The 25,641-nt window shown below is 32.1% G+C and overlaps 1 protein-coding gene across 2 annotated transcripts in view; it reads right to left on the bottom strand.

Moving 5' to 3' along the window:
- Positions 1-5,706: 5,706 nt before the first annotated feature.
- Positions 5,707-25,641, bottom strand: part of LOC115889735 (protein Shroom-like) — a 513,929-nt gene continuing 493,994 nt past the window's right edge. For both annotated transcript variants that reach the window (XM_030909801.1, XM_030909800.1), the window contains 5 exons: positions 12,712-13,823; positions 10,543-10,723; positions 10,311-10,476; positions 7,037-7,303; positions 5,707-6,974 (listed from right to left, as the gene is read on the bottom strand). In XM_030909801.1, the coding sequence (XP_030765661.1) occupies positions 6,714-6,974; positions 7,037-7,303; positions 10,311-10,476; positions 10,543-10,723; positions 12,712-13,823 (1,987 nt within the window). In that variant the 3' untranslated portion in view covers positions 5,707-6,713. The remainder of the gene's footprint in view (positions 6,975-7,036; positions 7,304-10,310; positions 10,477-10,542; positions 10,724-12,711; positions 13,824-25,641) is intronic.

Below are 25,641 nucleotides of genomic sequence, written 5' to 3' on the forward strand. Positions count from 1 at the left end.
TGCTGTATGGGATATCAGTGGCATATCGATATCCTTATAGACCAGGAGTTCTATATGGGACTACTAATTCTTGTACTACTTTTTTTATGCAATGGTACATAGTACGTCCCTAATTGGTCCCGGGACGTACCGACGTAAAATGGACATAAAATATACGTCCCTGGGACGAAGTATGTCGTATGGGTTTAACTTGCACTGTTCGAAACACTGTGCGGCGTGGTGAAAGACGCAATCCACAGTTTGACAGAGAACGTCATGTCTATTACACTGTCGCATCGGTGTTATGAATTGGGGTGCCTTTGCATATGGTCACAGATCACCACTGATATTTATTAGAGGCAACATAACAGCCCAACTCTATCTTTGAAGAATACTCTAGTGACTTCGAAGTGACTCTATACCTTCACACCATTCAAAACCCTATGACTCATGACTATGATTTTCAATTACGTTGTCTCATAGGGCTAAAAACTTAATCGATAGCTGTCAGTCCGTGTACACGATGGAAGCTCTACTCAGAACCTGCCATCATGTACACCAAGATTATTAGAGCCGGGGAGGGGGGGGGGTAATATATTAGGGAAGTGTATACCGTGTGGTGCATCGGAACATCGGCCATAGGAAATCCCATGTAAATTTGGAAAAGATTAAATATTATCTCCGCAGACCCAGATAATTTTATGCAAAAGTTGTATTAGACTTTTTTGAAGAGACGTTAAAGTTGTACCTTTGTCTAGAATTTTGTTTTATTTGGAATAGTCATTTTAAAGTTATTTGTGCAAAAATCTACCTTCAAATTAATAAAATTTATAATACTGCCCAGAGAAAGTTACAATTAAAATACCAACAAAAATGTGATTGTGTCATTGTCAAATTCGATGTCACATTTTGTTTACAAAAATTTGAAGGTACCAAATAAAGAAATGTTGTATAAACTAATTAAGATTTTAGCAACTTCTGAAAAAGTTACGATGGTTAAACGGCATTTTGCTGGAAATAGATGGAAATAGTATTCACGCTGTGTTAGATTTGTTCGCAGCTGAGTCTCCGGAAACCCTATACCAAATAAGTCAACAGTTTAAAGAAATACACTAGGCAGAAATTTGAAACTAAAGGCACGGCATTAAATACATGGAAGTGTGAAGACAAAAAATTGAACAGGAAGAAAACAACGACTTAAATATTTTTCATGTTGAAGAAAAGGAAAACATTGACTCCCGCTGTCTATTGGGATTACAGTAGGAAAAGACCACAGTATCTTTCGGCGAACGACTTCTTCCTGTGGAGAACACTCAAAAACCGTCTTTATGGGCATATTAAATACAGAAATTTAGATAAACTGAAAACGACATCTCTGTGGAATGCTAAAGATCCTTTCCCATAGACTTAAAATAAAATATAGACTGAGCATCTCATTCATAAATAGCTGGAACATGCGGTCAGACAATGTCTTATTATTGTTGTGTTATTGTTTTAGGTTATAACGAGTGCGACATGAGCGATAGATAGGTTGTCTCTGTCGTAACGGTCGTTCCCTGACGACTCTGACGAGAAACGCAACACTGTCTTTCGTTTCTCAAGTACAAATGAACTCTCCGTATCATAGCCGGGTAATTTTTTTATTTTAATGAAGCTATAATTAAATTAAAAATATATCGTATTTAAACTTTTTTATATTTTAAGACTTTTTATATTTTAAGATTTAGGAGAGGTTTTTTTAAATAAAAGTTTAGAAAAAACGTCTTAGAGTCCAAAAAGGATAAAAATAATAAAATACATGTTATAGAAGAAATTAAATAATCGAAATTACGTAATTTTTGAACATTTACAACCCCTAATATTAATCAAAACAGGATCTATTCTACAGATATAATAGAATCGGCGACAGGGAGAAAAAAAAAATTATAATTGTTGTAATTTTTTTTTCTGGTTAAGTGATGTCTTATTTATGTAAATTAGAGAAAACATAAATCTGTTCCATTAAAGCAAGGAAGGTGATAGGAAGTGGATAAAATAAAAACTACATTTATTTAACTCGGTACTGTCTTTATTATACCGGGTGCGTCCCAAAAGTGGCTCATCCCCATAATTTTTTTATTTTTTCAAATAAAAAAAAAACAAGATTTAGTATGCTAGTATATGATATACATTAGGATTGATTGACGCATTCAATTGTTTTTGGTCACTTCCTATTTCACCGGAAATGACTATAACTTTTAATTTTGAAATAGCACCCTCGGTATATTTCTACTTTATTCGATAGAAAATGACACTCTGAATAGAATGACATATCATATGTCAACTTTTGACATTTTCGCATATGGCTTAATTGTAATTGTAACACGCGATTCATAACGACAATTTGACTCGAAATACCAAGTGTTTGGTATCAATATATTCATAAAAAAATGCTTTTTTCAAATATGATAATGAGTCACCCGTGTTCAATTCTAAATCACTACAATACACCAAAACACTTTTACTTTTACACTGGACGCGCGTTTCGCTAACCATGTTAGCATCATCAGCAGATTATTATAAACTTAGTTTATAATCATCTGTTGATGATGCTAACATGGTTAGCGAAACGCGCGTCCAGTGTAAAAGTAAAAAGTTTTATTTTGCTGTGTAACACCAAAGGTTCCAACCTTCAACTGTATTCTTGTTCAATTTGAAAAAAATTACATATGATTAAAAATACGATTTGTACAGGGTGGGTCAAATTCGACGCTTTTAAATGGGAACACCCTTTTCTATAGGAGATAGACGAAAACTAATATCGGTGTCTGGAGCTCAATTTTTGTCAAAAACATGATGATGAAAACCGCACATCAATGTCTGTTACCGTTTCGGAGTTACGGGGTGTTTTTCAAAAATGTGCATTTTTAACAAATCGCTGTAACTTTTTTGCTATGGAAAATTTTGTATTTCTATGAAAACATTTCCAAAGCACCTTTTTACGTAGAATTTAATCGTTTAAGTATAATTTTTTTCAAATTAATAATTTAAGAGTTATCAACAGAAAAATTAATTTTTTATTTGGGACACCCTCTATATTTTTAATTAACTGTTAAGAATTTAAAATTACCTTTCCAAAAATATAGTACACTTGATATTTTGTTATAATCCCCTTCAAAATACAGAATTTTTAAAAGTTCGCCACTTTTAACTAGTAGGCTTTGGATCGACTCTCTAGTAGGCTTTCGATCAACTCGAAAACCCGCCTCTGAACGCTGAAGTTATCAGCAAATTTTTGCAGCCAATTTCAAGAATAATTGAATAGCTAATCAAAATCCCAACCGTTGGCAGTCGAGGCCGCCTGACTTAGTGCCCATGGATCTAATCCTATGGATATATTTGCTGAAGAATAAAGGTTCCTTATTCCGTATAATCTAGACAAGAATTAGAAATACTTAGCAGTTATGAGAGGGTATCTTTCACCCCCACCGAGTTAATGAATTCCGCGAGAAATGTTCAAAAACTGCCCCGTCTGTCCATAACAGAAGACGGTCGATATGTCGAACACCTGTAGCAAAATCTCATGTCTTGGTTTGCTATTTATTTTTATTGTTATTAGATATAGTTTAAATGTGTTGATGTTGGTTAAATATATTTTAAATTGTTATAAAATTCTGCATCTCTCATAACAAATATTATTTTCGTTTTAATTGATGCTCACAGCTTGAATTTTTTGCATTATAGCCGGTGCCGTTCAAAGCCTACTTATTTAAAGCGGGCAAATTTTTATATCTCGAAGAGGAATCGAGCAAAATATCAAGTGTTTTATATTTTTGGAAAGGTAATTTTAAATTCTTTTCAATAAACTAAAAATATACAGGGTGTCCCATATAAAAAATCAAATTTTTTTTTGATAATTCTTAAATTATTAATTTTAAAAAAATTATACTTAAACCATTAAATTCTACGTAAAAAGGTGCTTTGGAAATGTTTTCATAAAAATACAACATATTCCATAGCAAAAAAGTTACAGCGATATATTAAAAATGCATATTTTTGAAAGACACCCCGTAACTCCGAAACGGTAACAGATATCGATATGCGGGTTTCACCATCATGTTTTTGAGAAAAATTGAGCTCCAGACACCGATATTAGTTTTTGTCTATCTCCTATAGAAAAGGGTGTTTCCATTTAAAAGCGTCGAATATGACCCATCCTGTACATATTTTAACCGGCCTAGACAAGACACGAAACCTATTAGACGATCATAACTATTTTTCCAAGGCTTCTTGATTAAAACTTAATGTTTTTAACAACACCATGGCACCCTGGATTGAAATTTAATTTTTTTTTGTTTTTAAGCGACAATGTCAAAAGTTGACATGATATATCATTCTATTCAGAGTGTCTTTTTATATCGAATAAAGTAGCAATATACCGAGGGTGCCTTTAATAATCAAAAGATGTAATCATTTCCGGTGAAACAGGAAGAGACCAAAAACAATTGAATGCGTCAATCAATCCTAATTTATGTCATATGCCTACTAATATACAAATCTGTTTTTTATTTGAAAAAATAATAAATTATAGGGGTGAGCCACTTTTGAGACGAACCCGGTATATTAAAAAATATTGTTTCATAATGTAATATCATTTTAAAATTCTTGTATGTTATTTTAGATTCTGAATATAATTTTAGAATAAACCGGAATATATTTTTATTAAAAACATAATTAATTATTAACAGGGTTATAATAATTATGATTTTGCTGCAAAAACCTTTATATAAATGATTATGTAAGAGAAAAAATTCAGATTTTACATTTTACTAAAATATTATCTAAATAAGCGCCGTTCTACAACAACGCCACTGTGGTTAAATTGGGGTAATTGGGTAAATTGTGAGTTGCCTACCGGTCGAAAGTAAATTTGGCACTGGCGAACCATATTTTATAGTTCTTGAACAGAAAAAGTAAATAAAATAAACACTTAAGGACTGCAAGCTAAGAAAATGCGTTATTACAGCCGGGTAGATAGCGGCAACAAAGCTTTACCGCACACGTGCGACACGTACTGCAAGGTAATAAATGAATGAATAAGCGACCTCGCCTCTAATCGGTGTTGCCATATTGAAAAGAACTTATCCTTTTTAAATAGTATCCGACTTATAATTTAGTAGCTTAAGGACTATTTAATACATCTATGGAATATTAAAACCTACTTTATTAAAATGTAGTATTAATATCTCAATATATGTGTATAACAAGAAAAAAATATCGATAATATTAAAGACGTGACAACATAGGTTGGATGAGGAAGGCTCGGTCGACTGTACCCAGAAGTAAACATGTGTACAAAAAAGATTGTTTGACCGGATTTAGATGTAAATAGTGTAGTCTATATTTTATTTTAAGTCTATGTTCTCTCTTGAATAGTTTTGTATTGTGAGGCGTGCATTTTACAATCATTTGGAGTATTGTTTGGCTGTAAATGGGGGGTTATATAAACATTTTATTAATTAGTATATTTTAATAAAGTTCCTTTAGTTAAAAATATTTCTTTTATTTGTTAAATTATTGTGCATGAGCGAGGCCTGCGAGTGATCGAGTAATGAACAGCAATCAAGTAATACTCCGCGAATACTATTCTCATTTCAACTAATTCTTTTGTAGATGATCATTCCAATTCAGAAGAAAAATAAGCATTCTTTTCAAAAACAAATTCAAATAAAAATACAAGAGTATTATAAAGATGATTTTATTTACCTGCAAGCAATGCATAAAGCTGGTTTACAAATTCAATTGACACTGATGATCGTATAATATAACATAATCTTAATATAAATTAAAAAAATCTAAGAAAATACAATAATTATGGTTTTAAATCGTAGACTAATAAAATCACAATAATAACAACTTACAAATAGAGTTCAAAATTTCAGAGCACCATAATATTCTCTTCAATACAGACATACACAAAAATAATTTTATATTTACAAAGGTCGGTGTCTAAAAACAATTAAAACTAGAAGACGAATCGTTGTAATAAAACAATTTCAATTTGCGCGAAACTATACATTTAAAATTATATTAAATACTTGGTAGGAAGATGTTAATCGGCAACCAGTCGATCAGCGAATGTAGAGAGAGATTTCTTTGAATTTAGTCACATATTTTGTTTGTTCTATCCAAAAAGTGTAATAAAATTAAGTCAATCGTTGTCGACACAGTTGCCAAGATTAGAATTACATTAACTACATAAAATGCACAAAAATATAACAGCCCTTATTGTTTTTTTAGTATTTTAAAATTAAGTCAGCAACTATTTGACGTTTTTATGACTGACTGTTATCGGCTATCGACCATCTTATTCGTTTTTCTTAAACGGTAAGAGGCTCAGCCTTAATGTTACTAAAAATAGAGACTGAAATACTTAGCAGCCTCAAGTAACAAATTAAAAAACCTTTGCGAGGTAATTCCTACAATGACTGAAATAGAAAAAAGTGAAAAATATATCATCTACCTTATACGATTCTCTCGGACAGGACAAAAAGTTGTATAAATAAATTTAAAAGAAGAAACGTCACGTGGTATGTAAATATTTTTCGTTTAAGTTAACTACAAAAGAATTTTGTACCTATATTAAGTTTACATTTTCTAATAATTATTCAATGATCACATCTATGTCTTCACGAAAACTTCGAACCTACTACTACATAAACATTACAGGTTCCCATTAAAATCTATAAATAAAATCAGTCCGTGATGATCAAAGTTTCTCTTAAGGCACCCAGTTGCTCCTCGCCCAGCTTGATTTTATCGTTGATCTCCTTCGAGTCCATGATTAGTTTGGCCCTCATGTTAATGAAGTGATCGTAATCAGAATATTCCTCCGAGTTTAGATATTTATATAAAATATTAGAGACGTTTACGCTTCGCTTATCTATGCATTCTTTCAGTTTCTTGGCTTCTTCCAGCTGGTCTTGAAGCTTGTCCCGTTTAGATTCCAAGATCCTCTGTAAAATAAAAACAATTTTAAGTTCATATCCTACGTAGAGGTAAATTATTCTAAACTTACCCTTTCTGGATGATCCTCTGCCATCGTCATCAATGCATTTTCTGCTCTTGCCAATCGTCCACTCAAACCTAGTAAGAGACTGGTGATTTTTCCAACTTCTTCGATATGCAGTCTAAACTTGGAAACTTCGTGAGGTCTGGCAACTCTATTGATGTAGTTTTCCACGTTGATACCCAGCTCATCGTTGATTTTGCATTCCTCCGAGACCAGGAGTGCTTCGCTTCGAAGGACTTGCAACTTTTTATCCAGGCGGTTCACTAGTTCATCCTGAAAGGAACATTTTCATTAGCAAAATATTATTTTGCTTTGGTAGCTGGTAGGGATTGCAAATTTACCGGTCAACAGTAATTTTAAACATGGAAAACCTGGTTTACCTAAATTTACCGTTTTTTCTTACTAGAATCAGCGGAAAAAAATATAAAAACAACCTTTATCAAATTAAAACAGTATTTTCAACCCAGTTAACCCAGATTAAAAATAAAAAACAAACAACCAATCACGGCGCGTCTCGATCAATTTCAGGAAACGTGGGAACTAATTTTTATAACACGGGCTTATATTTATCGAACTATTTTGTGAAATAGCACGAGGCAATCAAGGTCAAACGTTGTGGTGGCTTCAGAAAAATAAGTAAACATGGAAAAACTGGATTAAAAACAGATACCGATGGTAAATTAAATTGGCTATACCTCGAATGTTACACAAGAATATTTAGTTTTAATCATTGTCTAATATTATTAATTACAATATAATAAAAAAAATATAAAACAGTGACTAACTAGCGGTCTACCATTTATCGGCTTGTAATTCACGGTATTGTGCCTCATGAACAAAATATCAAATTATTTAAAAAAATCGTCTAGTTATTTATTATTTCTGGTTATGGTAAAGTAACATTTATACTGTAATCTATAGCAAAGTTTAGTTACTGGTTTTCTTTTTCTAGTTTTAATTGTCTAAATCCCTGCATAATAAATACTAGTTGAATGGATTTATATGAAGCCATGCTGGGTGCTAATAAAAAGTCTCGTTTACAGATTTCTCTTAAGAACAATAAAAGAACAAAATAAAATTACACTAAATCACCACAATACACCAAAACACTTTTACTTTTACACTGGACGCGCGTTTCGCTAACCATGTTAGCATCATCAGCAGATGATTATAAACTGATAGTCTCAACGTGTCAACAATGATTATAAACTGATAGTCTCAACATGTTTTGGTGTATTGTGGTGATTTAGTGTAATTTTATTTTGCTGTGTAACACCAAAGGTTCCAACCCTCAACTGTAATAAAAGAACATTGCTTTTAAATAATGTCCGTGGACCATACTTTTGTTGACATCGAGTCAATTAATAATTTTCCCCAGCGGATATATTGATAATGTTACCAGTATTACTCATCAAGCATGATGAGTACATGATTGAGTATCCGTATTACTCATCAAGCAATACTACCAGGGGTGTAGGGGGAAAAACAGACAACCGGCCCAAATCCACAAAAACAAAATGACCATAACGAAGAAACATATTTTATTTATTAATACAAGGTGTCCCAGAAATAAGTGCAAGTATTTTAACTGGTAGTATAGTTGAACCCCAGAAACACGCCAACAGGTTTTTTTCGCAAAAAAAAACTTTTGAAAATTCGGAAAAATGTTTTGGATTTTTTTTTAAATTTTTAGTTAAAAAACATAATTTCTTGATAATATGGCAACATAGGTAGTAGATTAAATTTACAAGAAAGAAAATCCAGAAAAGATCCAGTGGTTCTCAAAATTTGAGCAAAAATTATTTTTTTGGAAATTTTCAAGTTAAAATAACTGCGTTATTTTGGACTTATTTGAAAAACGATGAAGAGAAAATATGTTTCATTTATCGAGATCTACCGCTCCTTAAAATAATTGCACATGATTATTAAAATTATGATGAACAACAACAGATGATGTTGAATCAACAACAGATGATTATTAAAATTATAAGTGTCCCAGAGAAAGACATTTTACAATAGTTATTTTACAAATTGGTGTTTATGTTTAAAAGCAACTGACGATTATAGGTACCGATGAAAATTGATCAGTTAGTTATGGAGTCACTAAAGATCTTACGTCACTTTAGTCAGAAGATTAACCATTTAATTTTTGCTAATGCAATCTTTCTTGCTCTGATCCAATTTTTCAGCTCTGATCGGGACCGGCCCACGGCCCATTTTTCCACCGACCCACCGGGAATTTTCCCGTTTTCTCATATGGCCCATCCACCCCTGAATACTACTCTTATATTAATCAATTAAGGCCGTAAACAAACATATCATATACAATTTTATATACTAATTCATTATAATAAAATTAAATCATAAAAATATTGTAATTATATTCCTGCAGTTTAAGCTCGAGTTTAAGTGAAAAGTGTTGGTCCTAAATATCTACTATACATAAAAAAACGCGTGTTCAAATATTAATTCTGTGGAATATATATCAATATATCATAAAACAAGATGTAATTAACGAAATACCATCATAACAACAGCTATTTTAGAAACGTCTAGGTTTACTTGTTTCACTGAGATTTATGAAAAAAAATCCTTTGCCTCCGGTACAGATACCGCCACGCTTAGGAAATAGCTCAAAACAAAACAAAATTGAACAAGGCAACAGAAAACGCCAAAAAAAACTCGCCCTCCTCACGAGTAGTTTCCAGGAGCTTTTAATAATCGAAAGTAGATCGAGGCAAACCGAAGTGGGTCAAGACAACTGGAAATAAATCGAAATGCGTCAAAGTTGGGCGACGAAATGCGACCTTGACATGTTTCGAAGAGTTTCTCGCATAGTGTACACGCTATTTTAGACCTTCTGAAGATATCAAAATATTTACTTTTTTATTTTATTTTTTAGTATTTTCACAATTTATACTTCCTAACACTTTTAGAAATATTTTATAACAAATTTTTCGTATACTCGCTGTTTAAACCCGGGTATTTCTATATGCCGGTTGTTGATGATATTCTCCGATGGTGGCAGCACCGGCGGAGAATGCACCAAGCCAAAGAATATTATAGTTAACCAAGCCTATTGCAATCCTAACAAATGTTCGAAATAAAGGCTTCGAACATTTTCTGCCTTCTAGACTAGTGTATATTTATTTTTTTAATGACTACCATGAAATACTGGTATGTGAAGACGATTTACCAGTAATATTTTACCGCCGTCTTAGGAAATTTAACCGGTAAATCGATAAACCGATAATGCAATCCCTGGTAGCGTTCTTCTTACCTTCTTTTGAGTTAAATCTTTGGTATCCTTAACGACGTAGCACTGGTTCATGTCCTGACTGTACCTCGTTAAAAATTTAGCTTTTGGTTCCGAGGTGGTGAAGTAAACTGACGAACATGATAATGGACTTGTAGGTTCGACTAAAGAGGAGCTGTTGCCAGGTAAACTGTAAGAAACAAAAACAGATATACGTAAGTAATGTACTTGGTAACTAAAGCGACAAGTAACTTACCTTAATTTGCTAACTGATAACTTCGGTGAGGAAGGTGATGTATTTGCAGGTGGGGGACTACTGCTCGGAGTGGAATTCCTACTTCGGAAAGGAGAATTTGCCGGTCTAGGTCTTAGGGTCACGTCCACTCTGAAAAGACCTTGAACGTAGTCTGTAGGTTTTTTGTGATCAGGTCCTGGTACTGAAAAAGATATCGTTGCTTAGATAAAAGAAGAAAGCGAAAAGTAAATATAAAATATTATGTATTTTTCTTTATACGTTATCGAGCTCAAGTTGTATACGTTCAATTGAGCTGAAGTTGTGGAGAATCCTTTTAACGTTAAGGACAAGGGACAAACATGTTTTCCCAATCTTGATAAATATATTACGCAATTGGTAATAATGAGACAGTAATAAGTAACTTAACGTTCTTTGACATATTTTAATAAATTAATTATAACGCCACATTTCGCTTGTAATTAGAGTGGTAGTTATTCTGTGATACCTATGGATTTATTAATTCTGATTTGAACTTTATCAGTTGAGAATGATTTATAAGACAGTAACTATTTAGCCTCTGTTGTTTTTATTTGTATTACTTCCGTTATGTTATAAATTAATTATTTTTTTACGTTTCATTTATTTATTTTAAAATTTTATTGCGTTTTTATGTTAACAGATTTTTTAACTTTTGTATTGACTGAGGATGAAAATTAACACTTATCTCATCTTTAACAATAATTTTAATGTTTTGTCTCTTGCGAAATTTCATCTTTTACAGAAGATATATAAAAATAATTAAATTTATCCTATATTCTACGGCATATTCTACCGATAAATATAGGTAAAAAAGTCCGTACAAATGTTCTAAGTTGCTTCGTTTCGAAGCTACAGGGTGTAGAAGTTTCATTTTTATTTCGAAATTTTCCAAATGATTCCTGAATTAACGTCAATATTTGGTTGAAAATTGGTGCCTGGGTATTTATTTTGAATAAATTTGATATTGATGTCAATATGACTCCAACTTGTCTCTACACGCCATCTTGTCTCTACAACGCCATCTACATATTTTTTAAGTGTTTTGAAGAGTAATAACTTTTCGTCCGTACCTGTATTATACTACTGAGTGGGAAATATACAATTCCGTCGATATTTAGCATTAGCCGTTATGAGCAACCGTTTTCAAGATATTTGGAATTGAATTTATCAATACATATCATCATTGACAAAAAATAAACATGCTGACTAGGTAGGTTTAGGTTTTTGTTAGAAATGATACAAACATAATAAAAAGATACAAATTTTTAAAATAAAACTTTCGTAATGATATAAATTTTACAATAAAAAGTATGGAACTGATACGGAACGGAAGCTTTACGTATAGCGTCAATATAATAAAAATACGGAACGGATATGGAATGGATATGGAATGGATATGGAATGGATATGGAATGGATATGGAATGGATATGGAATGGATATGGAATGGATATGGAATGGATATGGAATGGATATGGAATGGATATGGAATGGATATGGAATGGATATGGAATGGAAACGGAAGGTATAGTGAGAATCAACCTTTATTATTTCATTCTAATAACTATCTAGTAAACATGTTCAATTTTTGCCAATAATGTCTTACCAAGAGACCCTTTTATGTAAAAAACGGCAAAAATGTATATTTACTCACTCGATAGTATAATACAGGTTTGGCTGAAAAGATATTACTTTCAAAATAGTTCAAAAACATGTAGGTGTCGCCTCTTACATGTAGGAGTCATATTGACCTCGAAATCAAATTTCTTATGTCAAAAACGCCCAATTTTCAACCAAATATGGACGTTAGTTCAGAAATTAGTTTAGTAAATTTCTCCACCCTGTAGCTCCGAAACGAAGAAGTTTAGGACATAAACTTATACAAACTTTTTTACTTATTTTTATCTGCAGAAAATCGGACTACCCAGTATGAATTACACGCTTTAGTCCAATACCATCCGAAAGTTAAATAAATTTACGAAATTTACTGCTTTTAAAAGAATTGACACTGAAATTATGAAAATATTCTATTGGATTTTAGTTTCCTATTTGACATAAAATCAAAATTAATGTAACTAGATTATACGTTCGTAGAATTATTAAACCATAGTATATTTTCCTTTATAAATGAAAGTTTTGTATCTATGCATACCTAAAAGATCTTTCAGTCTATCCGATGTAGGCAGATGATTAACGAAGTCCTCTGATAATTTCTCGCACTCGATCTCTTCCTGCAACTTCTTCCTCGTGGGAAGCGGCGTGGGAGGCAACTCCTCCTTTTCCGTCTGCGACGAAGCGTCACTAGTCGACGTATTCACCCTTAAAACTACTTCAGTTCTTTGGATCATTTGCAGTCCCTCGATAACCTTCGGGTAATCGTCGCTCTTCTTCGGCGAAGGCGTTCGAGGTGGCGGAGATTCCGGAACCGTTGGCGAATATTTGGGAGGTGTCGAGGACAAAGACGACGGAGAGTTCTGAGTTGATTTCGTCGAAATCTGAAGTGGGGAGCTTAGCGACGAAAACGAGGCACTTGGTGGTGAAATTCGAAGTGGTGAAAGCTTGATAGGAGAGCTGGCAGGTGATAGACTTGCCTTGATATGCGGGGGATCTCTAGGGAGGGACTGGGACGAAGATATCGTCGATGTAGACGTTGTACTTGATGGTTTAGACGTTGGGGTGGACGTGACAGGTGGTGAAGATCTGAACGATATCGGTGAAGAATTTATCGAAGAAACAATAAACGGTGGGGAAGAAAGATTCGTTGTACGTAGAGGTGCAAAAGGAGAACTCCTCGAAGGACTTTTAGAAGGCGAAGACGGAGGTGACTTAATAGGAGATTTCTTAATTACACCTTCCCCGTTCATCGTAGATAAACTAAGATGAGTGGGCCGTGTGCTATGATGCTGTGGAGATCTGGGAATCATCTTCGCATTGACCGGAAGTACATCGGGTAAAGCTAAGTTTGGTTTCTTGGGTATCTCGCCCTTTGATTCGCATTTCACGTCCTTGAAACTTCGATTGTTTTTGTTCTCGCTCATGGAGGACTTCCGTATTACGTTGGTAGTCTTCATCGAGTCCCTGCTTTGACGAATCAACGGCCAGACGGTTTCTCGGCTGTTGGTTTTCTGTGACTCGGTAATCACCTCGGTGGGGAGGGCGTGACCGTTGGGTGACATGGTACGTTTGTAGCTGCCTGTTTCGGAGTCGGAAACTATCAGCTCACGGTCACGACGGGAAGCCAAGTATGAAGCTTTGGATTGACTCCTGAAACAAAAGATAAAATTAGTAATTAAAATAAATAAATTAGTATTTAATTCATAAAAAAAATTATAGGGTTAGGTGGTGTAAACAATTTTCAAAACTTTTAGTTTTTTCCTTAGTTACAAACATTTAAATACAAAAAGTATTTCTTCTTTAAAAAACATTTGGTGGTAACCAAACTACATATTTCAAAAGTAGATGTACCGGGTGCCACTTTTGAGACGTGGCTCACCCCTGTAACTTTTTTATTTTTTTTTCAGATAAAGAAACGAGATTTGGTATGTTAATAAATTATTATATTGATACGTATTGATTGACGTATTCAATTGTTTTTGGTCACTTCCTGTTTCACAGGAAATGACTACAACTTTTGATTTTTAAATGGCACACAGTATATTTTTACTTTATTCGATAGAAAATAATACTCTGAATAGAATGACATATCACATGCCATCTTTTGACATTTTCGTGACATGGCTGTGTTAAAAACACTAACTTTTAATCAATGTCCCTTTGAAAAATAGATTTGATCATCTAATGTTTTTAGTGTTTTGTCCTGGCCGGTTAAAACATGCCCAAATCGTTATTTTAATCATATCTCAATTTTTCAAAATGGAACAAGGCCGATTCATTAGCATATTTGGAAAAAGGATTTTTTACGGTTAGTTTAGTATCACACACTTGGTATTTCTAGTAAAATTGTCGTTATGAACTGCATGTTACAATTTCAAATAAACCATATGCGAAAATTTCAAAAGTTGACATATTTGTCATTTTATTGTCATTCTATTCGGAGTGTCAATTTCTATCGAATAAAGTAAAAAAAAAAAAACAAGAGTGCCATTTAAAAATCAAAAGTTGTAGTTATTTCCGGTGAAACAGGAAGTGACCGAAAACAATTGAATACGTCAATCAATTTTAATTTATGTCAAATACTAATATACCAAATCTCGCTTTTTATCTAAAAAAATAAAAAGTTATAGGGGTGAGCCACTTTTGAGACGCGCCCAGTATACCAAAAGTACCCCTACAAATGCCAGTATAAAGAAAAGTGTGTCTCATATTTAACCCATAAAAAGTCTAACAATGAGACATGCTTGGTTAAATATGAGACAGTCACAAAACGCACTTTAAAGGCCCTGTTATCGTTTATATAAATATTGCTGAATATTATATATAATATAATTTATAATATTGTTGAATTAAAGATGAGACTAGAAGATAGACATTAGACATAGAAATATATTTTTTTATCAGTAGAACTGAAATAAAAGAAATCTAAGAACAGCTACCTATAATTCAAATCAAAATAGAGTAAAACTACATCGTCGCAAAACAGTTATAAACTAAAGGTGTAAAACAATTATATTAAATTAAAAATGAATAAAAGTATGCAGTTAGCAAGTGACATTAAAATATTAATAATTTCACTTAACGAGTTGAACAAAAAAAAACACAAATTAACGAACTAAATATACCTGAAAATCTATTGAAAGAGCAGTCCTAGAAGTCTTTGCATCTACCTTGCAAATTTGATGATGGTAATTTTAAAAATGGTTTTCTTTAAAACATTATTTATCTCAGTAACTACAGACTGCGGATATTAAAGTTGTTCTCCGCTGCTGACTAATTTTGAAGCCCTTTTAAGATACTTTTCTGTATACTTATTTGGTTTCTTTACATTTTTTTTGTTATATTTGAGTTGTTATTAAAATTCAAGAAGAACGAAATAGATGATGTACAACTCTATCTTTGAATCTGTACCTACGGATCGGAGACGTGGGAACCCACAAGGAGAAACAAAGATAGATTACTTGCATTTGAAATGGACTATTGGAGGCATAGCAACAGAACATCTCGCCTAGAACACGTAAGAAATGTTTGTATAATGATACATACATACACTGTGTCAATTTTAAAACTTCCCACCCTTAATATCTTTCTTGCAGTTAAAAATATGAAAAATTGGAAAGACACGTCAATTTTATTTGTAAGGGGGACATTTTAAATGAATATTTTAGCTTTTTTTTCAGCCCTCTAGGAGGGGTAGATGTCACCCTTAGAATCTTAAATGGGAATGGGGGTCAAGTGGCACATCGTTTTAAAGGGCTTTTAAAAAGTTTAATTCTCTTTTCAGTGGTATCCTACTTTGGTGCTTTTTGTCCAGAGGTTTCCGAATAATAGCGTTTCAAAGTTACAGATATGAATACCAGCAAGAACATGACAGGATGATGTACAGGAAGCCATGCTTGAAAGACAAAACGATACAATGGATTTGTAATTTCAGTTTTTCCATGATTCATCAAACAAAAATTAAAAAAATTATGGCGATGATCTGTTAACATTTATTGCTAAAAGTTCTTAACAAATAAACGTACTACTACTAAAGTTTTTAGTAATTTTATTTGAAGTAAAGTAACATCTATAGTCACAGCACGGCATATAAATCACACGGCAGGCCAACTCGCTTTGGCGGGAACGCTACGCGCATATCCTTGCGCACGCCGCCATTATGAGTGCCAGCAACAGAAATTAACCAGTGTCGTAGTCTTTGTCATCGACATCATACAGTTACGGCAGCTTTGAGTCAGTAGCGTGCGGCTTAATTTATTTCATTCTTTTCTTGAGTGATATATTTTGTTTTTTTATTTTTCTTTATTGTGTGATATATTTGGTTTTTGTAGTTTAGTAGTACAATGGAAGTCCGAAATTCTTTTAGTTTTAATACTCAATCATTGCCTACCTCAAAGTAATTTTTATTATTAGGTATCCTGCAAAATGACAAACAAGATTCATTTCTAAATTACTGTTTTTCTGATTGTCCGTAACTATTTATAATATTTATGGATAGCTCATGACAATTCAGAGAGAAAAGAACAGAGGTCTCGTTGTTTTTTATAATAAGGTCTGCCGTTTTTAATAAGATGTTTGCCAGATTATTTTGGCAATTTTCAGTACCCGTGTGTAATATTCGGACACAAAGTTTTTTAAATGTTCTTCTAAACTGGATGAATTTATCCTGGATGGGAATAATAATAGGTTTACAAAATATTGGAATTACAAGAATTACAGGAATTACAAGATAAAGTTGTCGTACCAGATTTTTATGAGTGCAACTGTACACTCAAATCTCGCGAAAAGCTTTTATATAATATAAAATTCTGTAATGACGTGATAAGTTCATAATAAAAGTTTTAAAGAAAAACTTAATTTTTTTCTTTTTAATGTATTTTTTTTATTTTTTTTTCTTAAATTTATTTTTTACTTTTTAGATATGCTGGTTTCTCAGTGCCACACACTTAAACTCAATTCTTAAAACTCTAACTTAAAAAAAAACGACAGCTGTCAAATTTGACAGTTCAAATGTGAGACAAATAAAATGAAAACCGACTATGGGGTAGGGAGCATCCAATATATCGATTTTTATCAAAATCGGACAACTTTGAGATTTTTTTGACAGCTGTCAAATTTGACAGCTCAATTTTTTTTCTTTCATTTTAATCCATGGCCATCCTATATATAGGTTTTTATCAAAATCGGACAACTTTGAAATTTTTTTGACACCTGTCAAATTTGACAGCTCAATTTTTTTCTTTCATTTTAGCCCATGACCATCCTATATATCGATTTTTATGAAAATCGGACAGCTTTGAAATTTTTTTGACAGCTGTCAAAAATTCGAGTCATGCCTTGCTTTGCTTTTTAGAGTCTCAAATACACTAAGATTTTCTAAGCCAGGTTTGATATCGATGTCATATATTCATTTTCTTAGTGTCTCTGGGTCTCTGGACGTGGAAGGCAAAATAAATTTGTCAAGAGCGTCTTGTATATTTTTGGGCGAGAAAAGTATATCGCCAGACATTTATATTTAAATTCATCAGTTTCTTCCTTTAGCTGATTTGTTAATTAGCGAAATTTGAATATTAACAGAATTTGCTACGTCCATTGATGGACATAATTTGTACGTAGCCTCTTTATATTGCTCAACAGATATTTTATTGGGTATTTCTTTCATTCTTGTTTGTAACTCCTGGCACTCCTGGCATGTTTTTTAATTTTAATTCTCTATTCTCTACAGTTAAATGTTTAATTGATTTTATTTATTAGTTTAGATAAAAGTATTGTGTAAATAAAATTCAGTTTCAGTCAATTACAGTATATTTTTAATACGACCCTGTCTATCAATATTTTATTTTCTGGGAAATTTTTTGATACGTTTTAATCCGGCCCTGACTCGGCACCCATAATGGTGTTTTCAAGGTCAAATTTTATAGAAATTTTAAACAATGGAATTTGGGCAGAGTTAGCCTGCCGTGTGATTTATATGCCGTGGTCACTAGGGCATTCAATCCCGAAAGAAATTTTCAATCCCGGGATTTCGGGATTATAATTTTTCGATCCCGGGATCCCGGGATTGGTCCCGGGATTCACGAAAAAATTAATTACGTTGGAATTATATTATATTTTCTTTCTTTACAAAATTTTATTGAACAAAAAAAACATTAACATAAATTAAACGTCATCCCCATTACAAAACAACATAACATATAAGTTTATTTAACAAAAAAAAAACATAAAAGGAACTAAAATATACATTTTTTATTTAATTTACATAACCAATCGAATACAGCATAACACAGGATTACTAAGAGATACTAAAATAACAACTTATGCAGTAACAAAGATGAGGATCTAAACTTGGTATTTTTGGTTTTTGAAAAAAATTCTTTAAAAAAACATGCCGATCAAGAGTATTATCACTCAAACTAGATCTTCATCTCTTCAAACTTGATCAAACATTCAGGGTTGTTTATAAGCGCATATTGTACTATCATGAAAGACTTGTGTACGATTTAAATTAAGGAAAAAATGTAATGTTGAATCCCGAAAATCCCGGGATTAAAGAAGAGACAATCCCGGGATTTCGGGATTGAAAAAATGTCCGGGATCCCGGGATCCCGGGATTGAACGCCCTAGTGGTCACAGTGTACATTTTTTAACATCAACGTTTTATTGTTATAGACGCTATACGCAGAATCTTGTTAAGAAAATTATACGACATTGTAAAGGTTTGCAGGGACCTTCCAGCGTTTAACTGTTGATGTGTTTAATGTCACAGTTAATATACTAAATAAGATATGTTTCTCTCGCAACAGGCTATTTTATCTGAGCCGCCGTAACCGCTTATTACCTTTTGTACTGTTATTTTCTCACATAGGTATTCTTCCAGTAACTGGCACCGTACAATAATTTCATGTTTCTTACTGCTACTATTTGATATCACAAAACAAATAATTACAGTGTGCAATTACGGATTTCTTCGCGTTTCGCATTTTACTTTCTAGTTAACTGTCTTTGTTAGCGCTCGCCATAAACGATTGAAAGTAAAATAGACAGAGAATAATTTGTAGCTACAGGCAGTTTGTGACTGCGTCTTCTGACTTGTTAACTCCTAACAAAACCAAAATTGACTGCGAACAATATACTATCGTACTAACCGTAAAAGAATAACTATAAGCATAACTATTATAACTATTTAGTAGGACAATAACTTGGGTATTTCAAAAGGCCCAAAGAAAACAGTTATGTTTTATGCGAAGTTTCGCGACTTCATTGTCGCGTCTTCAGGCACTATAGGAGAAGCACATTTAATACTACAACAAAATCGAATGTAGAATGTTTAGGAGGTGAATATGAAATAATACTGCGTGTATCTGCGAAACCATTAAAAACTCGTTGGCCGTGCTTCCAAAAATCTTTCAGCTTCTTAGCGCCACATTTGTGGAATAATATTTCTAATAACTTTAAATTTCAATGCTTTACAGATTATAAAAAACAAATCAAAAATCATTTACTAAACTCGTAAAAATTATAATTTCTTTGACTTATTTGTGAGGTTCTTGTTCTTCTCATATGCCCGTCATTGGTTGCTGTTCCAGATTTTACACTGTTTCGTTATGCTTCTCTGCTTATCTCCGCTAATCCCTGATAAAATTGTATTTTTACTTCTTTATTTGTTTAATCTCTGTTTATTTTTATAATTTAATTTATTTTATTTTGTTTTTGGGGTCGCACCACTCTGGCACTGGTGTCTTTGTATCGGTTTTTTAATCCCTTTAGACACATATTTATAAAGAATAATTAATAATCGGTAAAACTTAATGGGGTTTAATAAAAAAAATTTGAATTTGAATTTGAATTTTGAAAAGTGAATATTTCCAACAAAAATAAAGCTGATGAGATGAACCAAAAAAACAAACCATCGAGAAAGGATGTACCTAGATGATAAAATTATTTTTAAATTTCTTGCTGTTTTAACATATTCCACAGGGTGTTTCAAACTTTTACCAAAATGTCAACATTTTGTTTTCCCTCGTATAGTTAACACATGGGGTTCATTTTTAATTTAGAAACAGATACTAAAAAGTCAAATAATTTAGTTACACACTGCTTAAAAAATCATCAAAATCGGAACAAAATATATTAAACTTTAAAATACATCAAAGTTTTAAGGTGTCCATTTTTCGTACCGGTGAATGTATAAACTATACATTTTAGTCATATACTTTTCTAATGAAACTCGCCTTTATTTCTTTACTAGAATCCAAACATCAATTAATATATAGGGTGTTCCATTACAAAAAACATAACTTTGATGTGTAACTTTTTTTGGGGACACCCTGTAGAACTCTATATAATTTTAGAAAATGTTTTAAATTGACTTACATAAGCTCACAAAATTTCACTTCAATACAAACTTTTGTTGTCCTTGCAAAAACCGCGTCGCATATGAAACGCCACCCTGTATAATCTGGTATTAATCAAAATTTCAATGATTAGAATATAAACAGAATGGGTATAGCTTATATGCATTAGATTCATTTATTTGAATAATTTTACTTAGAAAAAGAATTAAAAAAATAAAAAAAAAGAAATAATTAAGAATTTACTAAAATTACTAAAATAAAAAATTAAAAGAAGCGAAAAAAAAAAATGGGTAAATATTTTAGTATTTTATCTATAAAACACAATACAGAAGGTTTCACATATAATAATACATTCACAGTAATTGAATTCGGAGGTAAAAGTATCTGGGCACTCTACTATATATGTTAAAAAAAAGAAGCTAAACAAAAGTCAAAAAAGAATTGACATCTATACTAATATATAAAATCCTTAAGTGACTGACATACTGATTAATCACGATCCTGCTCAAACCACTCAACGTTAGAAGCTCAATTTTGGCATACAGGTTGATTCTAGGGTGTAGAGGTTCGATAAGAAGCAATTTTTCGAAATTCCAGTTCCAAGAGGGTGAAACCACCCCTCAAATATTACAATATTTTTTATTTAAATAAGGGTCAAGTTTCCGAAAAAACGCTTAAACACGTATATTTTATTTTGTTTTTTACATATTTTAAGATTTTTTAAAAATGTATACAGGGTGTTTCGAAAAATCTGGTTATTGATTAATCACGATCCTGCTTAAAGCGCTTGACGTAAAAAGCTGATTTTTGGAAAACAGATTGCCTTTAGGGTGTAGAGGTTCGATAAGAAGGGATTTTTCGAAACTCGAATTCTAAGGGGTGAAACTATCCCTCAAATATAATATTTTTTATTTAAAAACCGGTGAGTTTTTCGGAAAAACTCTTAAACACGTATATTTTTTTTGTTGTTTACATATTTTAAGATTTTTTTATAAATTTATACAGGGTGTTTCATAAAATATGACCATTGAGTCATTACGATTTTGTTTAAACTGCTTGACGTTTAAAGCTGATTTTTGGTAAACGGATTGACTGTGGGGTGTAGAGGTTCGATAAGGAGGGGTTCCTCGAATCTCAAATTCCAAGAGGGTGAAAATGCCCTTCAAATATTACAATATTTGTTATTTAAAAAATGGTTAGTCTTTCGGAAAAACGCTTGGACAAGCATAATTTATTTGGTTTTTTTACATATTTTGAAATTTTTTAAAAAATTATACATAAATAAAATTATAATAAATTTGGGTGTACCAAAAAGTTAGGTAATTTTTTAAGCACGATTCTGCTTAAACTGCTTGACGTAAAAAGCTTATTTTTGGCAAACGGATTTTTCGAAGGTCAAATTCGAACGAGATGAAACTACCCCTCAAATATTACCAGGTTATATAATCATATCGCCATATTGTTTTTTCTCATGCTGACATAAATGTGAGAAAATTTTATCCAGTTTGTATGTTAATGGAAATTCTTGCTTTGCTTTATCATCACCATTACAAATGATTAATTCGACGCGAACGAAGTCGCTGGTACACGCTAGTAATTTACTAAAATCATTCGATAATTTCTTTACCACCAGTACAAAACCCTAAAATCCTCTGGAACAGTACCAATTATTTCAATAATTGTTGATAGCTCCTTTTAGCAATACAAGAAATAACATAATTGTTTCTAAAATAAAGAAATATTCCCAAGTATGTTAAGTTGGCGCTATTTTCCCTTTATAATTAACTCACCATCTTTAAGATTATGCAACAACGGTCGTCTACTCGGCGAAGCGAACGAGAATTGCCCATAATTTATCACTAAATAACTCGCAGATTATTGCGTTAAAAGTCAATTATAACGAGATCGCGGCTCGATACAGCGTCGCTAACCATTTTTTAGGCCGACTTCTTTCAAATTCTTATATAATACGTGTGGATATTAGCGCTTTGCATCGTGCGCTCTCCGTAACAAATTAGGCGTGAAAGAATCTAAAATGCGTCCGCGGCAAAACCAATAACAATTATAGACGAGACCTAACGATAACTATTTTAACGTGTTTCTAAATGGGAGCAAAACGATTTTTATAGGCGATAGATTTAGATTGAAACGAGAGTTATTTACTGTTTTCAAATGAATTAGTTATTAGTTATTTATTAAAAAAAAATCGTCTTGTTATTTATTATTTCTGGTTATGGTAAAGTAAAATTTATACTGTAGTCTGTAGCAAAGTTTAGTTTACGAATTTGGTTTGGTTTTTCTAGTTTTAATTGTCTAAATCCCTGCGTAATAAATAATAGTTGAATGGGCCTAACCAAACCAAATCAAACTATGCTGGGTGCTAATAAAAAGAACATTGCTTTTAAATAATGTCCGTGGACCATACTTTTGTTGATATCGGGCCAATTAATAATTTTCCTAAGCGGATATATTGATAATGTTACCAGTATTACTCATCAAACAATACTACAGTTATATTAATCAATTAAGACCGCAAACAAATATATCATTTACAATTTTATATATTAATTCATTATAATAAAATTAAATCATAAAAATATTGTAATTATATTCCTGCAGTTTAAGTGAAAACTTTTGTTCCTAAATATCTACTATACATATAATAAATGCGTGTTCAAATATTAATTCTGTGGATATATATCATTATAACATAAAACGAGATGTAATTAACGAAATATCATCGTAACAACAGCTATTTTAGAAACGTCTAGGTTTACTTATTTCAGTGAGATTTATGAAAAAAAAATCCTTTGCCTTGGATACAGATACCGCCACGTTTTGGAAATAGCTCAAAACAGAAAAAAAATTAACGAGGCAACAAAAAACGCAAAAAAATCCCCCTCGCCCTCCTCACGAGTAGTTTTAAGGCGCTTTTAAGGAAATAAATCGAAATGCGTCAAAGTTGCGGGCGACAAAAATTTCGTCGCAAGGTCGCATTTAATGCGACCTTGACATGTTTCGAAGAGTTTCTCGCATAGTGCAGACGCTGTTTTATGCTGAAAGTACACACTCGCCGAGGCGACCCGTTGCCGACAAAAAATTAACGGTATACACCCAGTTATTGGTTAGAACCGTCCTTTTTTTTTCGCGCTTCGGGTCGCCTCGTCGAGTGTGTACTTCCAGTATTAGCAGTATAGCTTGTATAATTTTGTTACATATTTATATTATTTTTTTTTCTTTCTGTATACAGGGTGCTACAAATTCTAGGTACGAGCATTGGTATCTCAGTAAGCGTAATAGATACGAACATGGTTAAATTGGGGCAAAGTTGCGCTTTGGGATGTTCACCAAGATGCCATCAAAAAAGTTTTAAAAATTTCAAGGATTGCTGAGTTTTTTGGAAAAAACTGATTTTTTTGAAAATCAATTTTATTTTTTCCTGTCGTTACTTATTAGAAAATCAAAAAACGAATTGCACATTTTCATAGCCACTTTATTAGGGCTATCTGATAGTATTTTTAGATTTTCAAATTAGGTGATTTTGACATACAGAGGCAAACTTAATTTTTTTAAATACGGACCTGCATTTTTTATTTCAGATTTTGAAAGAACTCGGTCTCCTGAGTACAATGATATGCTACACTTAATATTTTTTTTACATTGTTTTGACATTTGAACATATTTATTTAAACTAATTTCAAGGCCGGCTCTGTTTTTTTTAATATTTAATCTATTCATCGTTACAGTATTGATAAGCTTTCAAACTTAACAATGACGTGGGGTAAAACATTGAATACGGAAAATCAAATGCAATAAAATAATATAAAATAATTAATATAAATATAATATAATATAAACAATAATCAAAGCATTTTCCCGGAAGACTGGCAATGGTAGAGCCAATTCCCTGGACTGGAAATGGTAGAGCAATATAAAGTCCAGCGAGGTTCCTGGACCTATCGTCAAGAGGCTACATTACTTGACGTCATTTGTAAAAGTGAAATCAATCCATCTCAACATTTACAATAAAGAGTACAAAATGCATTCGGAAGTATAAGAAGAAAAGTTCAAAGAGCTATAAATAAAATTGAATAAAAAATAAATTTGTGCAATAGGGAGGGTTAGAACCCTTTCGAACATGTAGAACATTAGAAACTAGTTTGTAGAAGTTGATTTATTTATAAGACCTACGATTAATATTATGCATATTATTAGATCGCACACTGAGATTTCAAATTCACAATAAAAAAGTTAAAAATAATATCTTTAAATTTCTGACCTGGATATTATTTATTTGAATCTTCCAATTGGCTCGATTTTCCTTATTCAATGTTAATTAGCGCTGATCAATATTGTTGCGATGAATATAATCAGATTAAATAATTTAAGAAATCAGAGTCGGACTTGAAATTATTTTAAATCTAATTAAATAGTTTTGTTGTTGTTAAGGTAACCAAAAAAAAAAAAGTATAAAGTGTGGCATCATTGTATTCAGGAGACCGAGTTCTTTCAAAATCTGAAATAAAAAATGCAGGTCCGTATTTAAAAAAAAAATTAAGTTGGCCTCTGTATCCCAAATTATCAGCTAATTTGAGAATCTAAAAATACTATCAGATAGCCCTAATAAAGTGGCTATGAGAATGTCGAATATAGTTCTTTGATTTTCTAAAAAAAGTAACGACAGGAAAAAATAAAATTGATTTTCAAAAAATCCGTTTTTTCCAAAAAACAAACCAATCCTTGAAATTTTAAAACTTTTTTGATGGCATCTTGGTGAATATCCCAAAGGGCAACTTGCCCCTATTTTACCATGTTCGTATCTATTACGGTTAACGAGATACCAATGCTCGTACCTCGAATTTGTAGCACCCTGTATATTTAACTTTTGATAAGTAACTTTTAAAACAAGGCACAACACAAGACCTATAGTCTTAGGTGCCTTTATTAACAACTGTTGTTAATTTTAAGTACTAATTTAAAAGTCAATAAAGTTTATTACTAGCGTATGTACGTGCAATCAAATTTACAACTAGAATAAAAACGTTTTAAAGACTCTTACTTAAAATGATTACTAAAAAAATCATTTAATTTATTGATCTATTGATTAATAGATT

Source organism: Sitophilus oryzae, unplaced genomic scaffold (assembly GCF_002938485.1).
Source record: "Sitophilus oryzae breed Bouriz unplaced genomic scaffold, Soryzae_2.0 scaffold_845_pilon_pilon, whole genome shotgun sequence".
Taxonomy (NCBI): domain Eukaryota; kingdom Metazoa; phylum Arthropoda; class Insecta; order Coleoptera; family Curculionidae; genus Sitophilus; species Sitophilus oryzae.